This window comes from Loxodonta africana, chromosome 22, assembly GCF_030014295.1.
Source record: "Loxodonta africana isolate mLoxAfr1 chromosome 22, mLoxAfr1.hap2, whole genome shotgun sequence".
In the NCBI taxonomy this organism is placed as follows: domain Eukaryota; kingdom Metazoa; phylum Chordata; class Mammalia; order Proboscidea; family Elephantidae; genus Loxodonta; species Loxodonta africana.
In genome coordinates, this window is record NC_087363.1 from 47699677 (window position 1) to 47715370 (window position 15694).

Sequence of the window (15694 nt, forward strand, 5' to 3'; positions counted from 1 at the left end):
AGCGAGGATCACGAGACTTTTTCTCACGTACTTTGGACATGTTATCAGGAGGGACCAGTCCCTAGAGAAGGACATCGGGCTCTGTAAGGTAGAGGGTCAGTGAAAGAGAGGAGGAACCCTCAGCGAGACGGGCTGACACGTTGGCTGCAACAATGAGCTCAAACACTGTAACAATTGTAAGGATGGTCCAGGACCGGCAATGTTTCATTCCATTAGCACATAGGGTCAATAAGAGTTGGAACCAACTGGACAACACTTAACAGTAACAGTGATTTTAGTATTATTAAATAGCATTTGATTTATCTCACTTGGGGAAAAACGGAGCCATAAAAGAAACGGAGAAGCGCAAGGCAACCAATACTAAGAGACCATAAGTAACTTCTGTCGTTCTGACTACCAAGCAACTGATGAACTTCTTCAACGCCTGGTCAAGAGGCAGGGTGAGAAGGAGAGGGAGGAAACCGCCTGCTCAAAGGTAGCAGGCTACCAGCTCAGATCTACGTCCATGTAGACCCTGGCCCACTCCGATGGTCTGATGGGGACTGGGACATTTTTCAGAACAAGTATATTCATAACTTTAGTTTTAAATAAATATCACATTTATAAGCTGGAATTCACACAGTTAGTACAATTTGCAAAAAGTTTAGGTGAAATAGGAAAATAGTCACAATACACTAAGCTATAAAAGCAAGATACAAAACTGTGTGTACAGCATGTTCCTAACACGTTAAAAAAAGAGACAGAGACAGATTATAAGAAGGAAATACGCCACAATGGTAAACAGTGGTTTTCAGTGGGTGGTAGGTTAGATGGGAAACTCTCTCAGAAATGTGCAGGGGCTTTCCTAGGACACAGAGAAGGACGGATATAAGACCAAATGTAAGGAAACCACATTAATTTGCATTAAAGGGACACCAATCTTACCCCCATTAAAGCATAGGTGTCTTTCTATTTAGCCCAAAATGTAAATACTTTGACACGTCAGTTGTTCCAGGTTTGATAAATATAAAAACGAAACACGAACATGGTACCCATAAGGTCTACATGGGTTCGGTTTCAGGATGTTGTGGCTGGGAGAGCCGTACAGGAATTTTTCTCCTTATACACACACAAAAAAGCCCTCAATCCACTTTAGTTACTATTTTACCTTATTGTGGCCTCAAAAACTTGGACGGTGGAATCTCTGTCAAATGAAACTGTGTTGATCACTAACTTGACTGCTTTCTGGAACTCGGATGAATTTCCCATTATCTTTAAAAAGAGGAACACAAACCATTACAACAGCCTGAAGTGAAACCGAGGCTATGTGATCTCAGCAGCTGGGCCACTCCGTCTAAGTGCCTGATGTGGCCTTGCCCCCCATAGAAGTAGAAGCACAAAAGGTAGAAAAGCACACTTATTTCCAGAATACACCCCGTGACAGGTGACAAGCCCACGTCCTCCAACTGATCCAACTCAAGAATCCGCTCTCCTAATGACAAAACAGTGACGATAATTCCTCATAAAGTCAATGGCACTCTCCTCACCTTCCCCTCCACTCTCCCTCCAACTTCACTCTGATCTTATTTAACATGTGAGGCCTAAAAATTATGGAATGGGTAAAAATAAAACAGACAAAAACTGAAGAAACAAATAGGACTTGCCCTCTGCTCTGCAAGTAAATCACCAGTTTGGGTGCTTGGCTCCCGGTGGATCAAAAACATCTGGAGAACTGACTGACCTTGTTGCTTGTTATCCAGATGTCTTAAACACTGGGAGAAGTAGCAGCGATATCTTTTGAAGCACAGCATAAAACCAGTGACATAAACAAACAAAATATACAAATAATCAGCCCTAAGTCCTTTTTGGAGGCCTGGGGGTGCAGTGGTTAACAGTTACAGCTGCTAAGCATAAAAGGTGTGCAGTTCGAATCCACCAGCCACTCCTTGGAAACTCTACAGAGCAGTTCTACTCTGTCCTATAGGGTTGCTCTGAGCAGCACTGACTCAGTGGCAAGGGGTATACAATAAGTATGAGTCCTTTTAAGAAGTGATCCAAAGTCACAGTTCCTATATTGGGTGTGTGATATGATGTCATACAATGTTACCCTCTCCTATAAGAATTGCAAATTGAACATTAAATGTTACAGATTAACCTGAATTGAAATGATTTCACTTCTATTTAGCTTTGTGACAATCCTAGGACCATGATGATATTATAAGGACACACATACACACACACAAATTCAAGAAAAAACAATTTCATTCAGACACTACTTCTTCAAGTATGCCCTATTTCCTAGTATTTATTGGTCTTCCGTATCTGGGTTTGTTTTTGTTTTTTTGGTATTTTGCTGCAACATGCAGAACAGAACACAGATGATTCTTTTCTGGGTTTCAGTTCTTTCTTTTTAAAAGATTATGCAATAATGCTGCAAGTTGCATCTAATGGTCAGGGGATTACTTTCTTACAACTGTTAGAGCCTGTTTAAAATGTACGTTAGCAAGAGAAAAGGAAACCCTCAACAGAAGTAGCACCTGAAAAACAAGCCCGGCACCCAAGCACATGAAAGGCTGAAGAGCCTATAATGGAAACCACAGAGATGAGGCTGCTTCCTTGTGGACGTTCACCAGCAACAGTATCTGTCAGCAGCTGCAGATGCTCATTCGACCTCAGATCAAGGGGAGGATGGGGAAGGAAGCCAGCAGCTCTCAATTACATATTACAGTTTACCATTTTAGCCGGGTGGCTACAGAGCTCTGAGTAACCAGGCCATGAAATTCATTCACTTGGGTTTGGGAAAGGTTGGATAGAGCAGAAGGGTTAAATAGGTTTTCTTATTGGGGAATGTCTCAGAGCCTTTTAAGATACTGATAGGCTTTGTGGTTCTCCCGCAGTGGAGCCAAAAAACCAGTTGCCGTTGAACTGATCCAACTCATGGCAAACCCGGGTGCGAGAGAGTAGAACTGAGCTCCAAAGGGTTTCCGGTGGCTGATTTTTCAGAAGCAGATCGTCAGGCCTTTCTTCCAAGGCACCTCTGGGTGGACTCAAACCTCCAACCTTCCAGTTAGCAACTGAGTGTCTTAACTCCGTGCACCACCCAAGGACTCCAACAGTGGGATGAACATGCAAACTTCAAGATTATCTGGGAACAGAATTCTTCCTTCAGGGAGCATGCCTTTGGGAGCTGTGTCAGGAAATGCTGAAAGTATGTGTTCTGTGAACAAATATCTATATCCCTATTATACACCAGACACCGTGTTAGGTGTGAAGGGGAGTGCAGTGAATACACATAAGGTCTCTGTACTTGAGGAGCTTGGCAGAGGGATAAAAAGACAAAATGGGGCACCAAAGGGGAGCCGAGGGGGATGGGGTGAGCTTTCCCTATACTATATATGAGTCACAGGACTTTTTTTTTAAAGCAACACCTATAGGCTGAGTCACCCTCTGGTGTTCTCAACAAGTCAATTCTAATTAACCTGAACATACTTGTCTGTGCGCACCTTGCTCCGGGATGCTGGATGACGGAGGCAGAACAGCAGTAATTTACGAAGGAGATGCTGGAAAACTAAAATGTATTGCAGCCACAGCTGGTCGAGTAGATGTTTAAGAAAGAGCCCTGAATTTCCTACTAGCCAAGGGCCTAGTCCCATTTCTGCTACTTATTTATAAAATGAGAGTGACTTCTCAGGCTCTTTAGAAAATCTAGTCATTCTGTTGCTAGCAAGGCACAACGGTAGTACAGTCTTAGCCAGCATTTCCCCATTGTAATCCCTGACAGAGAGCTTTAAACTCTTCGCAGAGAAGTTAAGAGTAAACGATTGTGGGATTTGGGCTAGACTGCAGGAAGAATTTTCTCATGGTAAGTGCTTACTAGACAATGGAGAGCAAGGAGGATGGCAAATCATCTTTCCTGGGGAGTTTTTACAACAAGGCTGGCAGTCCTTTGGAGGCTGTCTCTGAAGGGGCAAGGTGATGAAGCTGACCATACACACAGGTGTGTCCTGATAATAAGTAACATTCCTATAGTGTTTTACTGTTTTCAATGTTTCTGCAGATCTGCCCAAAAGTCTCCAGTTCCCCAGAGTCAATGAAGAAACCACAGGATGAGGAGGTAGGGGCAGTGTCCAAGTCACAGCCATGTGTGGAGTGGGCAGTATCCACGAGACAAGAAGGAGCAAAAAAAGCGGAGCGTTCAAAGACAGCGTCCAAACACGGGCTGGCACCAGGGCTCAGCCCCGCTCCTGGGAACCACTAGCTAAGTCATATTTCAGGGTACCTTCCGCTTTGTGATATCGTAACTACAGAAACTGGAAGCATTCGTGAAATTCTCTAGGGATTCCTTCAGGGAGTGAAACAGTGGGAAACAGGTCCACTAAAAGCAATCAAATGTTTCGTCTCCATTTTTTCAGGGCAACTTCCTTCATTTAACCTCTGATGCTTTTCCTTTTTTCCCCATTAACGTCAATAAAATAAATAATAGCTGTCAATACATTTTGAGTAGCGGGTTCTCTGGAATTTGTGCCCTGGGGGAACCCAGGGGTAATCAGCTCCTAAACATCTTACTTCAATTAATAATAAGAAAATAATAATAAGGCTGAACACTTACTGCAAGAGTATCCAAGGCATCAACAAGAGTCAAGGAGTAATTCCCCAGGACATCATTGATATTCAGATTTGAACTGAAAAAGAAAGAAATTTAAATTAAACAGAGGTAGTTTACTTTTTGAAAATATATCAAAAAAGAGAGAAAGAAAGAAAACTAAACATTCCTCAGAAGCTAAAACTGCCAGCCACTCTACTTATTTAGGGACTCATGGGTGGGCCAATACGGCAGAGATCTCTCTGTCTCTAATATGATGGCTTTTACAGTGTCTCTTAGTAGAACTGAGTCACAGAAGCAGAGACACAGGCAGTAGTGGACAGAACTTCAGCAGGAAGCCATCTGCCCTCTCTGAGACAGTTTTATCACCATAAATGATCTCTTTTATCCTGTGAGCTTCAAAAAGCTCTGATTTCACAGTCATTAGGAACTAACAGAGATGTTATCCTCTGACGTACCACATGGTCTACCTAAAACTTCATTACAGAAACTGGTCACTCAGCAGACTGCGCAGAAACACGTTACCTTCAGTTAGCCTGAAGATCACTCTCCTGTCCTTCGGCTTCGGGGATAAATTAACTTCTTTATAGCATTCCTTCACTAACACCTCATCCAAAAATCCCCACTATTTCCATTAATTCTGGGGAGATGTTTTTCATGTGAACCCATGCAGGAATCAGGGCCCTTTTCTGAACTGGAGCTGCATAAACGTTTCTGCCACACAGCGTCTCGCATCCCCATAATCAACACCAGGTTTTGGTTTTAAAACAATCTCAAGAAACCAACTTCAGGACTACGATGAGGGTAAAGCTCCTTGGTCACTCCGGTATTTTCTTTATAGAGGCAGTCCTGGAGTCACGTTAAAATTTTGAGTTAACTACATACAATGGTTTGTAATAATGAACACACACTCCTTTGTGATGCTCAGGAAAACATCCTGCAGTTTGGCAGTGTTTAAGTGTCTTATATACATAGAAAGGTAAAACATATACTACATACTAAGACAGACATTTGACTAACTGATGCTAAATAAGAACCGCATGTACCTGTTCCTACTTAAATTCGACTTAAAGACAGCCTTAGGGACAGATCTCATTTGTAATCCAGGGACTGCTTGTAACTCTAAAAACAATGATGGCGATGACAACAAGAACTTAATAAATTTAGGAAGGGCAGGGATGGAGAAATAGTGAAATTAATAGCTAAAGTACAGCTTGAGAAATTCTGTGGAGTCCATTTATTCCTCTGCCCCATTCCCACAAACCCAGAAAGTAACTGCCAAAATTTGGAAAAGACAACAGTAAGGAAGGAAATAAGACACCTATTTAAAGATCGGAGCCCTGATGGCACAGTAGTTAAGAGCTACAGCTGCTAGCCAAAAGGTCAGCAGTTCAAATCCACCAGCCGCTCCTTGGAAACCCTATGGAGCAGTTCTACTCTGTCCTGTAGGGTCGCTATGAGTCAGAATCAATTCCATGGCAATGGTGTTTAGGTTTTGGTTTAAAGATTACATTTATTAAAGGCCAAAATGGAAACACCCAGTTTTATTTTCAGCAACAGATTCACTGACGTCCTGACATCTCCCATCACAGCCCCACGCACACTATCTGCTTCCTGGGTCACCCTGGAAGAGTAGCTCCTAGTGTGCTTTAGCTAGAGTGACATGGGCCTTACATGAAGCAGGTACAGGCAGATTCAACACTTCTCATCTGATCTCACCTGAATATTCCAGTTGCCCTGTCTCACGCTGTGCTGTGCCATTTAATCTAGGGCAGAGAGTTTATAGCAAAGTTTTAGACTCCATTTCAAAACAAGCTATTTGGAGGTGGCTATCTAGGAACTTTTTATATTGTCTCTCACAAGATGAAGCCAACCGTCTGGCTGAGAATCGCACCTGCTTGTTCTATTTTTCGATTCTTTCTAAATAAGCCTGTGTAATAGCAAAAGGTCCTCTGAAGATGAGAGTGGTGGGCTAACATACGCCACTCAGGGCAGTGCTGGCCAGGAAGGAGATGGGTGATGTCCAGCGTAGGCAGAGGAGGTCAAAACACACAGGTGGATCCTCCTGCTCAATTCTGTTAACTCAAGAACACTCTGCAGAGCTTAAATAGTTAATTACAGGGCTATGCTTCTCAAAAACAAATGGTGGCTTCCAACAACCCATCTCATCGTCTGGCATCCAAGCGAGCTGGTATAACTTCTCCTGAGTTACACCTAAATCTGGTCAACCCGTGGCACCTGGCACCCTGTCCACCTGCACAGGCCCATGGAAAGTACTTCTAATTTTGGTAGTTGCACTCTTACATTTTATTTCTTTTTAGTCTATAACTAAAAGGGGCCCAGTTTTTAAGTACTTCTTGATACAATGCTCAAGCAGTCACTAACAATTGTTCAAAGTTGCCACAGTGAAAAACATATTTGCAACAACTGTGGTGGTTCCTTCTCTCCCCTCTAGTCAAACAAACCCATTCAAAGATCTGATGTGTTCATTAGAACACTTTGAATTCTTATCAACCAAACAATTGCTAGACACGCTTTCAAAATGTGCCAAAAGAGAAAAAACCAGGAGGGGAATAAAGGAAAGTGAGTATTGCATATGTGCTCCTGACCCAACAGCACCAAATTACAGTAACTCCATTTATGCCATCTGCCATACAAGGAGACTTGATTAACGTCCAGCCTGACCTGACACCTTTTAAGTGCCTCAAGCCAAGAACTCAACCTTCCAGTACAAGGCTAAGCTCCAAAATACATGTCTTCCCCATTAGCCAACTGGCTGAACCACAATGACCCAGAACACCATGTGTGAAGGGGTACGGCATTCACCCCACTGTGAATTTTAATGTTCCTATTACTCCAAGGAAACTCTGGTGGCATAGTGGTTAAGAGCTATGGCTGCTAACCAAAAGGCCAGCAGTTCAATGGATTCCTTGAAAACCATATGGGGCAGTTCTCTGTCCTATAGGGTCACTCTGAGTTGGAATCAACTCGACAGCAGTGGGTTTGGTTTTAGGATTTTATTACTCCAAAACAGAAAAGATGGAGACAAGTTTGGCTCCAAAAGAAATTTTGTGATTATGGATCTAAGAAAATCAAACATATGTGTAAAAAAAACTTCCACACGTACTTAACCTGTGACAGCTGTTCACAAATCCACCTGGTGCTGTGTAGGCACAGAGATAATGCTAAGAAACAGTCCCTACATTCAAGGAATTGATAATCTGGGGAGACAAAACAAAGGGAAATGAGGGCGAGTACACCATGAGACTCAATTCTCCAGCAATGTTAAAATGTAGAATAGTGGCTCCAAGGAAAGGAACAAAACGGAGAACTGAGTAAATAAAAATAAAAAAAAAAAAGTCTTCTAACAAACAGTTCACTGGAGTCATCACAAAAGACAGGAGCCTGACTCTGAAGGACGACAACATAGAAAAAAGGACACGGAGACTATCTTAAGTGTGGAGTGCCAAGGAAGGAGTTAGCCTGGGGGCCAACATTTGTTTGGTTTGTTAATTTGAGATTTGCTTTTTTTCATTTTAAGCAGTATGGGTGAGAAGAAAATGAAAATGGCCATGTACCCAAGGCCTGGACTATAGTCACTAATCACAAGACTGTGAAAATGTAATATGCAAATACACTCAAAGAAAACTTCTGATTTTAGACCTCACAGCCCAAAATAGGGGTTGAGAGAAACTAACTTTGCATAGTAATCCGTAACTTGGACAGCCGTGCTATTTTTAAAGTGTTCAGGCTTACTTCATGTTCACCCTACCCCCAATCAACTAAACAGGCAAGAGATAAGCCTGGATCAAGTGTGACTAAAAAGAAGATATATTTGTTGTTGTTGTTAGTTGCTGTTGAGTCCATTCCGAGTCATGGCGACCCTACGTATGCAGCGCAGAGCTGTGCTCCACAGGCTGTGACCTTTTGGAAGCAGGTCTCCAGGCCCTTACCAGGCACCTCTGAGTGGATTTGAACCTCCAAACTTTCGGCAAGTAGTCAGGTGCTCAGCCATTTGTGCCACCCAGGGACTACGTATGTTTAGTATCCATATTCTGTTTCTGTGCTTTTTACATAATATTCTAATGGCTAGTTCACTCTATTTTTTTAAATGAATCATATCTTTGACAACAATCATTAAAACACATTTGATGAAAAATCTGAAAGGTTTTGATTAGAGCTTACTCATCATGGGATACCATCCCTCGTGGTGCAGTGGTTAAGCGCTCGACTGACAACAAAAGGTTCAAATCCATCAGCTACTCTCTGGGAGAAAGATGTGGCAGCCTGCTCCCATAAAGATTACAGCCTTGGAAACCCTATGGGGCAGTTCTACTCCATCCTATAGGATTGCTATGGGTCAGAATCACTCAACGGCAACAGGTTTGGTTTTCAGGTTTTATTAAACCCACTGCCATTGAGTCAATTCCAACTCATAGCAACCCTATAGGGCAGAGTGGAACTGCCCCACAGAGTTTCCAAGGAGAGGCTGGTGGAGTCGAACCGCTAACCTTTTGATTAGCAGCTGTAGTTCTTCATGTATATATGCTTCATTGTTTCAGAGCCAGAATATCAAAGTGCTGATTCTAAATTCTTCTCAAAATCTCCCAAAGCTGAAAGGAGCTAAATTAAAGGAAGGGAAAAAATAAAGATAGCCTTTGCAATTCTTTGTAAGTGACCTGTGTAAGGGTCTACTCAAGACCACCATAACTAAACCCAGAGCCCATACATTTTTACACCTTCCTCAAAGATACTAAGGTTTTCCAACCAAAAGGCTTATTATTAACTTCTGGGGGACAACCCAGAGTCCTGGTGGCACAATGGTTAAGAAATTGGCTGCTAACCAAAAAGGTCAGCAGTTCAAATCCATGAGCCATTCCTTGGAAACCCTATGGGGCAGTTCTACTCTGTCCTATAGGGTCACTATTAGTTGGAATTGACTCAAAGGCAACAGGTTTGGTTTTGGTTTGGTTTGGGGGACAACCCATCCCAAACGTTCCCTTCCCCAATATTTCCAACACTGTCCTAACATTACCCATCTGTTCAACAGCAACATATTTATCTCAAAGCATGATGACCTTAACTTAAACCACAGACTATTATTATGCAACCAAACCAGCTCCTTTCTCATCAGCAGGCTTCATCCTGAAATAAAGGCCTATGTCACACATGGCTGCCACCTGGACCAAAAGTTAATCAATCACTACCTGACCTTGCTGGAGAGGGATTCTAATTCTCCAGAGAGTTCTTAAGGTCCATTAAGAAAAATACTAAAATGTCATCAACTCACTCTCCAGACCATCACATTCCCATTCAAAAGTGTTACCACAGTTCGTCATTAAACTGTTTTCCTTAGGCCCACGTCATAAAAGGAAATCTGAGAAAGAAATCTCAGAGAGAACAAGAGCACTTAAAGTGTTCTCTCCATAAGCACTAGTGAGAAAAAAAAAATTTGGATCCAAAATGTGTATGCATACCTTGATTGCAACTATGTAAAAAATGTGTAGGCATATGGGCAAGAGCTGACAAGAGAAAGATAAACTAAAAATAACTATGGGGGGCAGAACAAGATGGTGAAGGGACCGGACGCTCCCATTTATTCCTCCAGCAACTAACCCAATAAACAAAGAATAAAAACAAGCACAACTGAGATCTCAGAACTCTGGACAGCAGCTGAGGTGTTGGAGAGTCAGGGTGAGTCCAGAAGCAGGAGAGGAGGAGTCAGGGCAGCACAGAGGCTGGAGGAACCTACCTGCTAACATCGAAAGTACTCACTCATCGCAGCCGTTTTGGGACAGGGCTGGGTAACACCACAAACAGGGAACACAGAAAGGAAGTGAATTTGATGAAGCTGTAGCCAGATTTCTTTAAGGCGGCCCATACTGGCCATGGGAGTATGCAGGCTGTGCAATTGGGAGGGGGTGAAGGGAGACTGTGGTGCTGCTGAATCTTACCAAGTGAGACCCCTGACAGACAGGCACTAGGACCAGGAGGAGCTCAGGAGGAACTGTAGGGCAGCAGGGCAAAGGAATACTTCAGATTGATGGGCAACAGAGGGAAACAACCCCCAGTGGGACACCATGGGAGAGCCTGTGCAGGGGCACCTGTAAGGGAAAGACATAGAGAGCCCCACACAGGAAAGTTGAGCCCCACCACTTACATCAGTGTCTGCAGCCAGCTAAGCACCCGCTCCTGCACACACACATTGAATTCCAGAGATCAAGCATCCAGAACTCCTGAATGAGCACTGAAAAAAACCTAAGAGTGTCCTCCAGTGCTTCTCAGGAGAAGATAACAAGCCCACTGCTGTTGAGTCAATTCTGACCCATAGTGACCCTGTGGGGTCAAGTGGAGCTGCCCGTGGAGTACCCAGGGCCATAAGTCTTTATGGAGGCGGGCTGCTGCATCTTTCTGCCACGCAGCAACTGGTGGGTGCGTGCCCTGGCCTTTCAGATGGCAGCCAGGTGCTTGGCCACTGCACCACCAAGGCACCCAATCAGAACAATTTCCTACAAAAACCAGAACACAAAATTTAAAGAAGAAGCAGAAGAAAAAAAAGATAACAAAATGGTGTAAGTTTAACAAAAAATAGTAAAACACACAAAATCACAGGAGAAGGACCAATCAAAAGCAAAACATGAAGAGGAAATTTCCCCTGTGGAGGCCTGACTAATGCAAAGAATTGATAATTTTCAGGCTATGGTGCTAAATATGTTTAAATAAAGCAAAAAGCACATAGAAAACAAATAGTGGAGATTAGGAAACAAAATGGAGAAACTAAAAGAGATTCAACAAGGAAACTGAAAACATTAAAAAAAAAAAAAGGAACTGGCACTGAAGAATAAAGCAACTGAATTAGAAAAAGCACTGAACAATGGAGTTGAATAGACAGAAGACAGAATAAATGAACTTGAAGACAAAACAACTGAACTTATCAAATCTCAAGACAAACAAGGGAAAAGAACAAAGAAAAGAGAACAAACTCAAAAGGAAATGTGGGGTTCAATTAAGAAATCTAACATTAGAATTACTGGAATCCCAGAGTACCATGACAATAAAGGAACAGAAACAATTTTCAAAGAGATAATCAGAGAGAACTTCCCAAACCTGTACAGAGAACCAAGCCTGAAAATACAGGAAGCTATATGAACACCAATCAGAAGAGACACAAAAAGATCAACTCCCTGCCATACCCTAATAAAATTCTTGAAAACCAAAGACAAGGCAAGAATTTTGAAAGCAGCAAGAGAAAAATGCAATATAACATACCAAGGGTCTTTTGCAAGAATCAGTTGATTTCTCCCCAGAAACTCTAGAGGCCAGAAGACAATGGAACAACATATATAAAATACTGAATGAAAACAACTGCCAACCAAGAATCCTTTAGCCAGCAAAAGTGTCATTCAAAAGCAAGGGAGAGATCAATACATTCCCAAACAAACAGAAGCTCTGGGAATTTGCCACCACCAAACCAGCTTTACAAGTATTACTCAAGGGAGTACTCCAAATGGAAAGGCAAGAGCATTAAATACTCATATCCATGCAGCATAAAAACAAATAAATAATGAGAGAAAGAGATCTCCAAAAAACACAACACAACAACTGTCTTAGTCATCTAGTGCTGCTATAACAGAAATACCACAAGGGGATGGCTTTAACAAGGAGAAATTAATTCTCTCACAGTTTAGGAGGCTAGAAGTTCAAATTCAGGGTGCCAGCTCCGGAGGAAGGTTTTCTCTGTCTGTCGGCTCTTGGTCATCAATCTTTCCCTGGTCTAGAAGCTTCTCAGCACAGGGACCCCAGGTCCAAAGGATGCCCTCTGCTCCCGGCTCTTCTTGCTTGGTGGTAATGAGGTCCCTCTCCTCTCTGCTCACTTCTCTCTTTTAAATCTCAAAAGAGAATGACTCAAGATACAACCTAATCCTATAGATTGTGTCCTGCCTTGTTAACATAACTGCCTCTAATCCTGCCTCATTAACTTCACAGAGGTTAGGATTTACAACACAAAGGATTATCAGATCACAAAATGGAGGACAACCACACAATACTGGGTGTCTTAGTTATCTGGTGCTGCTATAAGAGATATACCACAAGTGGATTGCTTTAACAAAGAGAAGTTTATTTCTTCCTAGTAAAGTAGGCTAAAAGTCCAAATTCACGGTGTCAGCTCCAGCGGAGGGCTTTCTCTCTCTGTCGGCCTTCTCATCAGTCTTCCCCCAAACTTGGAGCTTCTCCACACAGGGACCCAGGTCCAAAGGACACACTCTGTTCCCAGCACCACTTTCTTGGTGGTATGAGGTCCCCCTCTCTCTAATTGATTCCCTTTCTCTTTATCTCTTGCAAGATAAAAGGTAGTATAGGCCAAACCCTAGGGAAACTCCATTTACGTTGGATCAGGGATGTGACCTTAGTAAAGGTTTTACAATCCCACCCAAATCCTCTTTAACATAAAATTACAATCACAAAATGGAGGACAATCACACAATACTGGGAATTACAGCCTAACCAAGTTGACATATATTTTTGGGTGGACACAATTCAATCCATGACACTGGGAATCATGGCCTAGCCAAGCTGACACATGTTTTGGGGGACACAATTCAATCTATAGCAATGGGCAATCATAAGGACGAAATATATGATATTTTCAGGGAATAAACTCAAGAATTAAAAGCCGCAAGTAATACAACATCAAGTTTGTAAGAAATAAGCACGAAGTAAACTTATTGACTATAGGTGGTATATTGATGCTAGTGGAGAAACACCAACAGAAATGGTGACGGAGGAACATATCAGGAACAGATTTATTGTGTTAAGGTTGTATGTTAACTGTTGTTCATATGTTAAACACTGTTGCACTTGTTAAGTTGTGTAAAGTAATATATGTGGTAACCACTATGAAATCACCAAGGAAAAACATTCAGAAGAAGGAAGGAAGCAAAAAGGATTGTCTTAGTCATCTAGTGCTGCTATAACAGAAATACCACAAGTAGATGGCTTTAACAAAGAGAAGCTTATTTTCTCAAAGTAGGTAGGCTAAAAGTCCAAATTCAGGGTGTCAGCTCCAGAAGAAGGTTTTCTTTCTCTGTCGGCCTTCTCATCTATCTTCCAAACTAGGTGCTTCTCTGCACAGAGACCCTGGGTCCAAAGGACATGATCTGCTCCTGGTGCTGCTTTCTTGGTGGTATGTGGTCCCTATATATCTCTTCTTGCTTCTATCTTTTATATCTCAAGGGACTGCCTCAAGAGACAGTCCAACCCTGTAGGCTGAGTCCTGGTCACTAACATAACTGCCGCCCATCTTCCCTTATTAACACCAAAGAGGCAGGATTTACAACATATAGGAAAATCACATAATACCTAGAATCATGGCCCAGCCCAACTGATACACCATTTTTGGGGGGATATAACTCAATCCTTGAAAACGATGATCACAAGAAAGCAGCCAAATACAAACAAAACCAGAAAAATTAGGAAAAGAAAATATGAAATAAAAAAAAAAAAAAGCAGTATGAGTGAGGTAGACACTTTATTTTCAGTAATAATCTTGAATGTAAATGGTCTAAGCACCCCATGCAAAAGGCAGAAAGTGGCAGAATGGATAAAAAATACATGACCCATCCTTTTGCTGTCTACAAGAAACACACCTTAGACATAAGGACACAAACAGACTGGAAATAAAGGGATAGAGAAAAATATTCCATGCAACCAGAAAAGAAAAACGAGCAGGAGTGGCTATTCTGCTGTCAGATAAAATAGACTTTACATCAAAATCTGTTACAACAAATAAAGAAGGATATTACATAATAATAAAAGGGTCGATCCAGCAAGATGACCTAACAATTATAAATACATACGCACCTAACAACAACACACCAAAATATATGAAACAAATACTAATACAAAAGGGAAACAGACAACTCCACAATAATAACAGGGGTCTTTAACACACCACTTTCAATTATAGTCAGAACATCTAAAAAGAAAATCACTAAAGACATTGAGAATTGAAATAAAACCATAAGCCAATTGGGCCTAATAGACGTATATAGAACACTCCACCCAGCATCAGAACAATACACATTCTTCTCCAGTGCCCATGGATCATTTTCCAGAATAGGCCATATGCTAGGACACAAAACAAGTCTCAAGAAATTTAAAAAGACTGAAATCAGACAAAGTTGAAATCAGCAAAGGGCCTCTTTAAAGTATTGAAGAGCAAAGATGTCACCTTGAAGACTAAGGTGTGCCTGACCCAAGCCATGGTATCTTCAATCGCATCATATGCATGCTGGACAATGAATAAGGAAGACGGACGAAGAATTGATGCCTTAGAATTGTGGTGTTGGCGAAGAATATTGAATATCCCATGGACTGCTAAAAGAACGAACAAATCTGTCTTGGAAGAAGTACAACCAGAATGCTCCTTAGAAGAAAGGATGGTGAGACTGCATCTTACATACTTTGGACATGTTGTCAGGAGGGATCAGTCCCTGGAGAAGGAAATCATGCTTGGTAGAGTACAGGGTCAGTGGAAAAGAGGAAGACTCTCAACGAGGTGGATTGACACAGCTGCTGCAACAATGAGCTCAAGCATAACAACGATTGTGAGGATGGCTCAGGACCGGGCAGTGTTTCATTCTGTTGTGCATAGGGTTGCTATGAGTCGGAACCGACTCAACGGCACCTAACAACAACAACATCTTCTCTGACTATAATGGTATAAAGCTAGAAATAAACAACGGGAAAAAATACATGGAAACTAAATAATACACCACAAAAAAAACTACTGGGTCATAGAAGAAATCAGAAGTGAAATTTAAAAATTTCTAGACTCAAAAATGAAAACACAACATATCAAAACCTTTGGAACACAGCAAAAGCAATACTCAGAGAAATTCATAGCAATAAATGCCTACGTTAAAAAAGAAGATCCAGAATCATTAACTTAAACCAACAACTTGAACAAACAGAAAAGGAAAAGCAAATGAAGCCAAAAGCTACCAGAAAAAAAGGAAATACTAAAAATCAGGACAGAAATAAATTAAAAAGAAAAACAATAGAAACAATCAACAAAACCAGAAATTGGTTCTTTGAAAGGTTCAATGAAAT

General features: G+C 41.7%; 1 protein-coding gene across 1 annotated transcript in view; it reads right to left on the bottom strand.

Moving 5' to 3' along the window:
• Positions 1–15694, bottom strand: part of EDEM1 (ER degradation enhancing alpha-mannosidase like protein 1) — a 44689-nt gene that overhangs the window by 16813 nt on the left and 12182 nt on the right. Inside the window, exons 2-3 of the mRNA XM_064274989.1 lie at positions 4589–4661; positions 1148–1251 (exon numbers count right to left, since the gene is read on the bottom strand). Coding sequence (XP_064131059.1) covers positions 1148–1251; positions 4589–4661 — 177 coding nt within the window. The remainder of the gene's footprint in view (positions 1–1147; positions 1252–4588; positions 4662–15694) is intronic.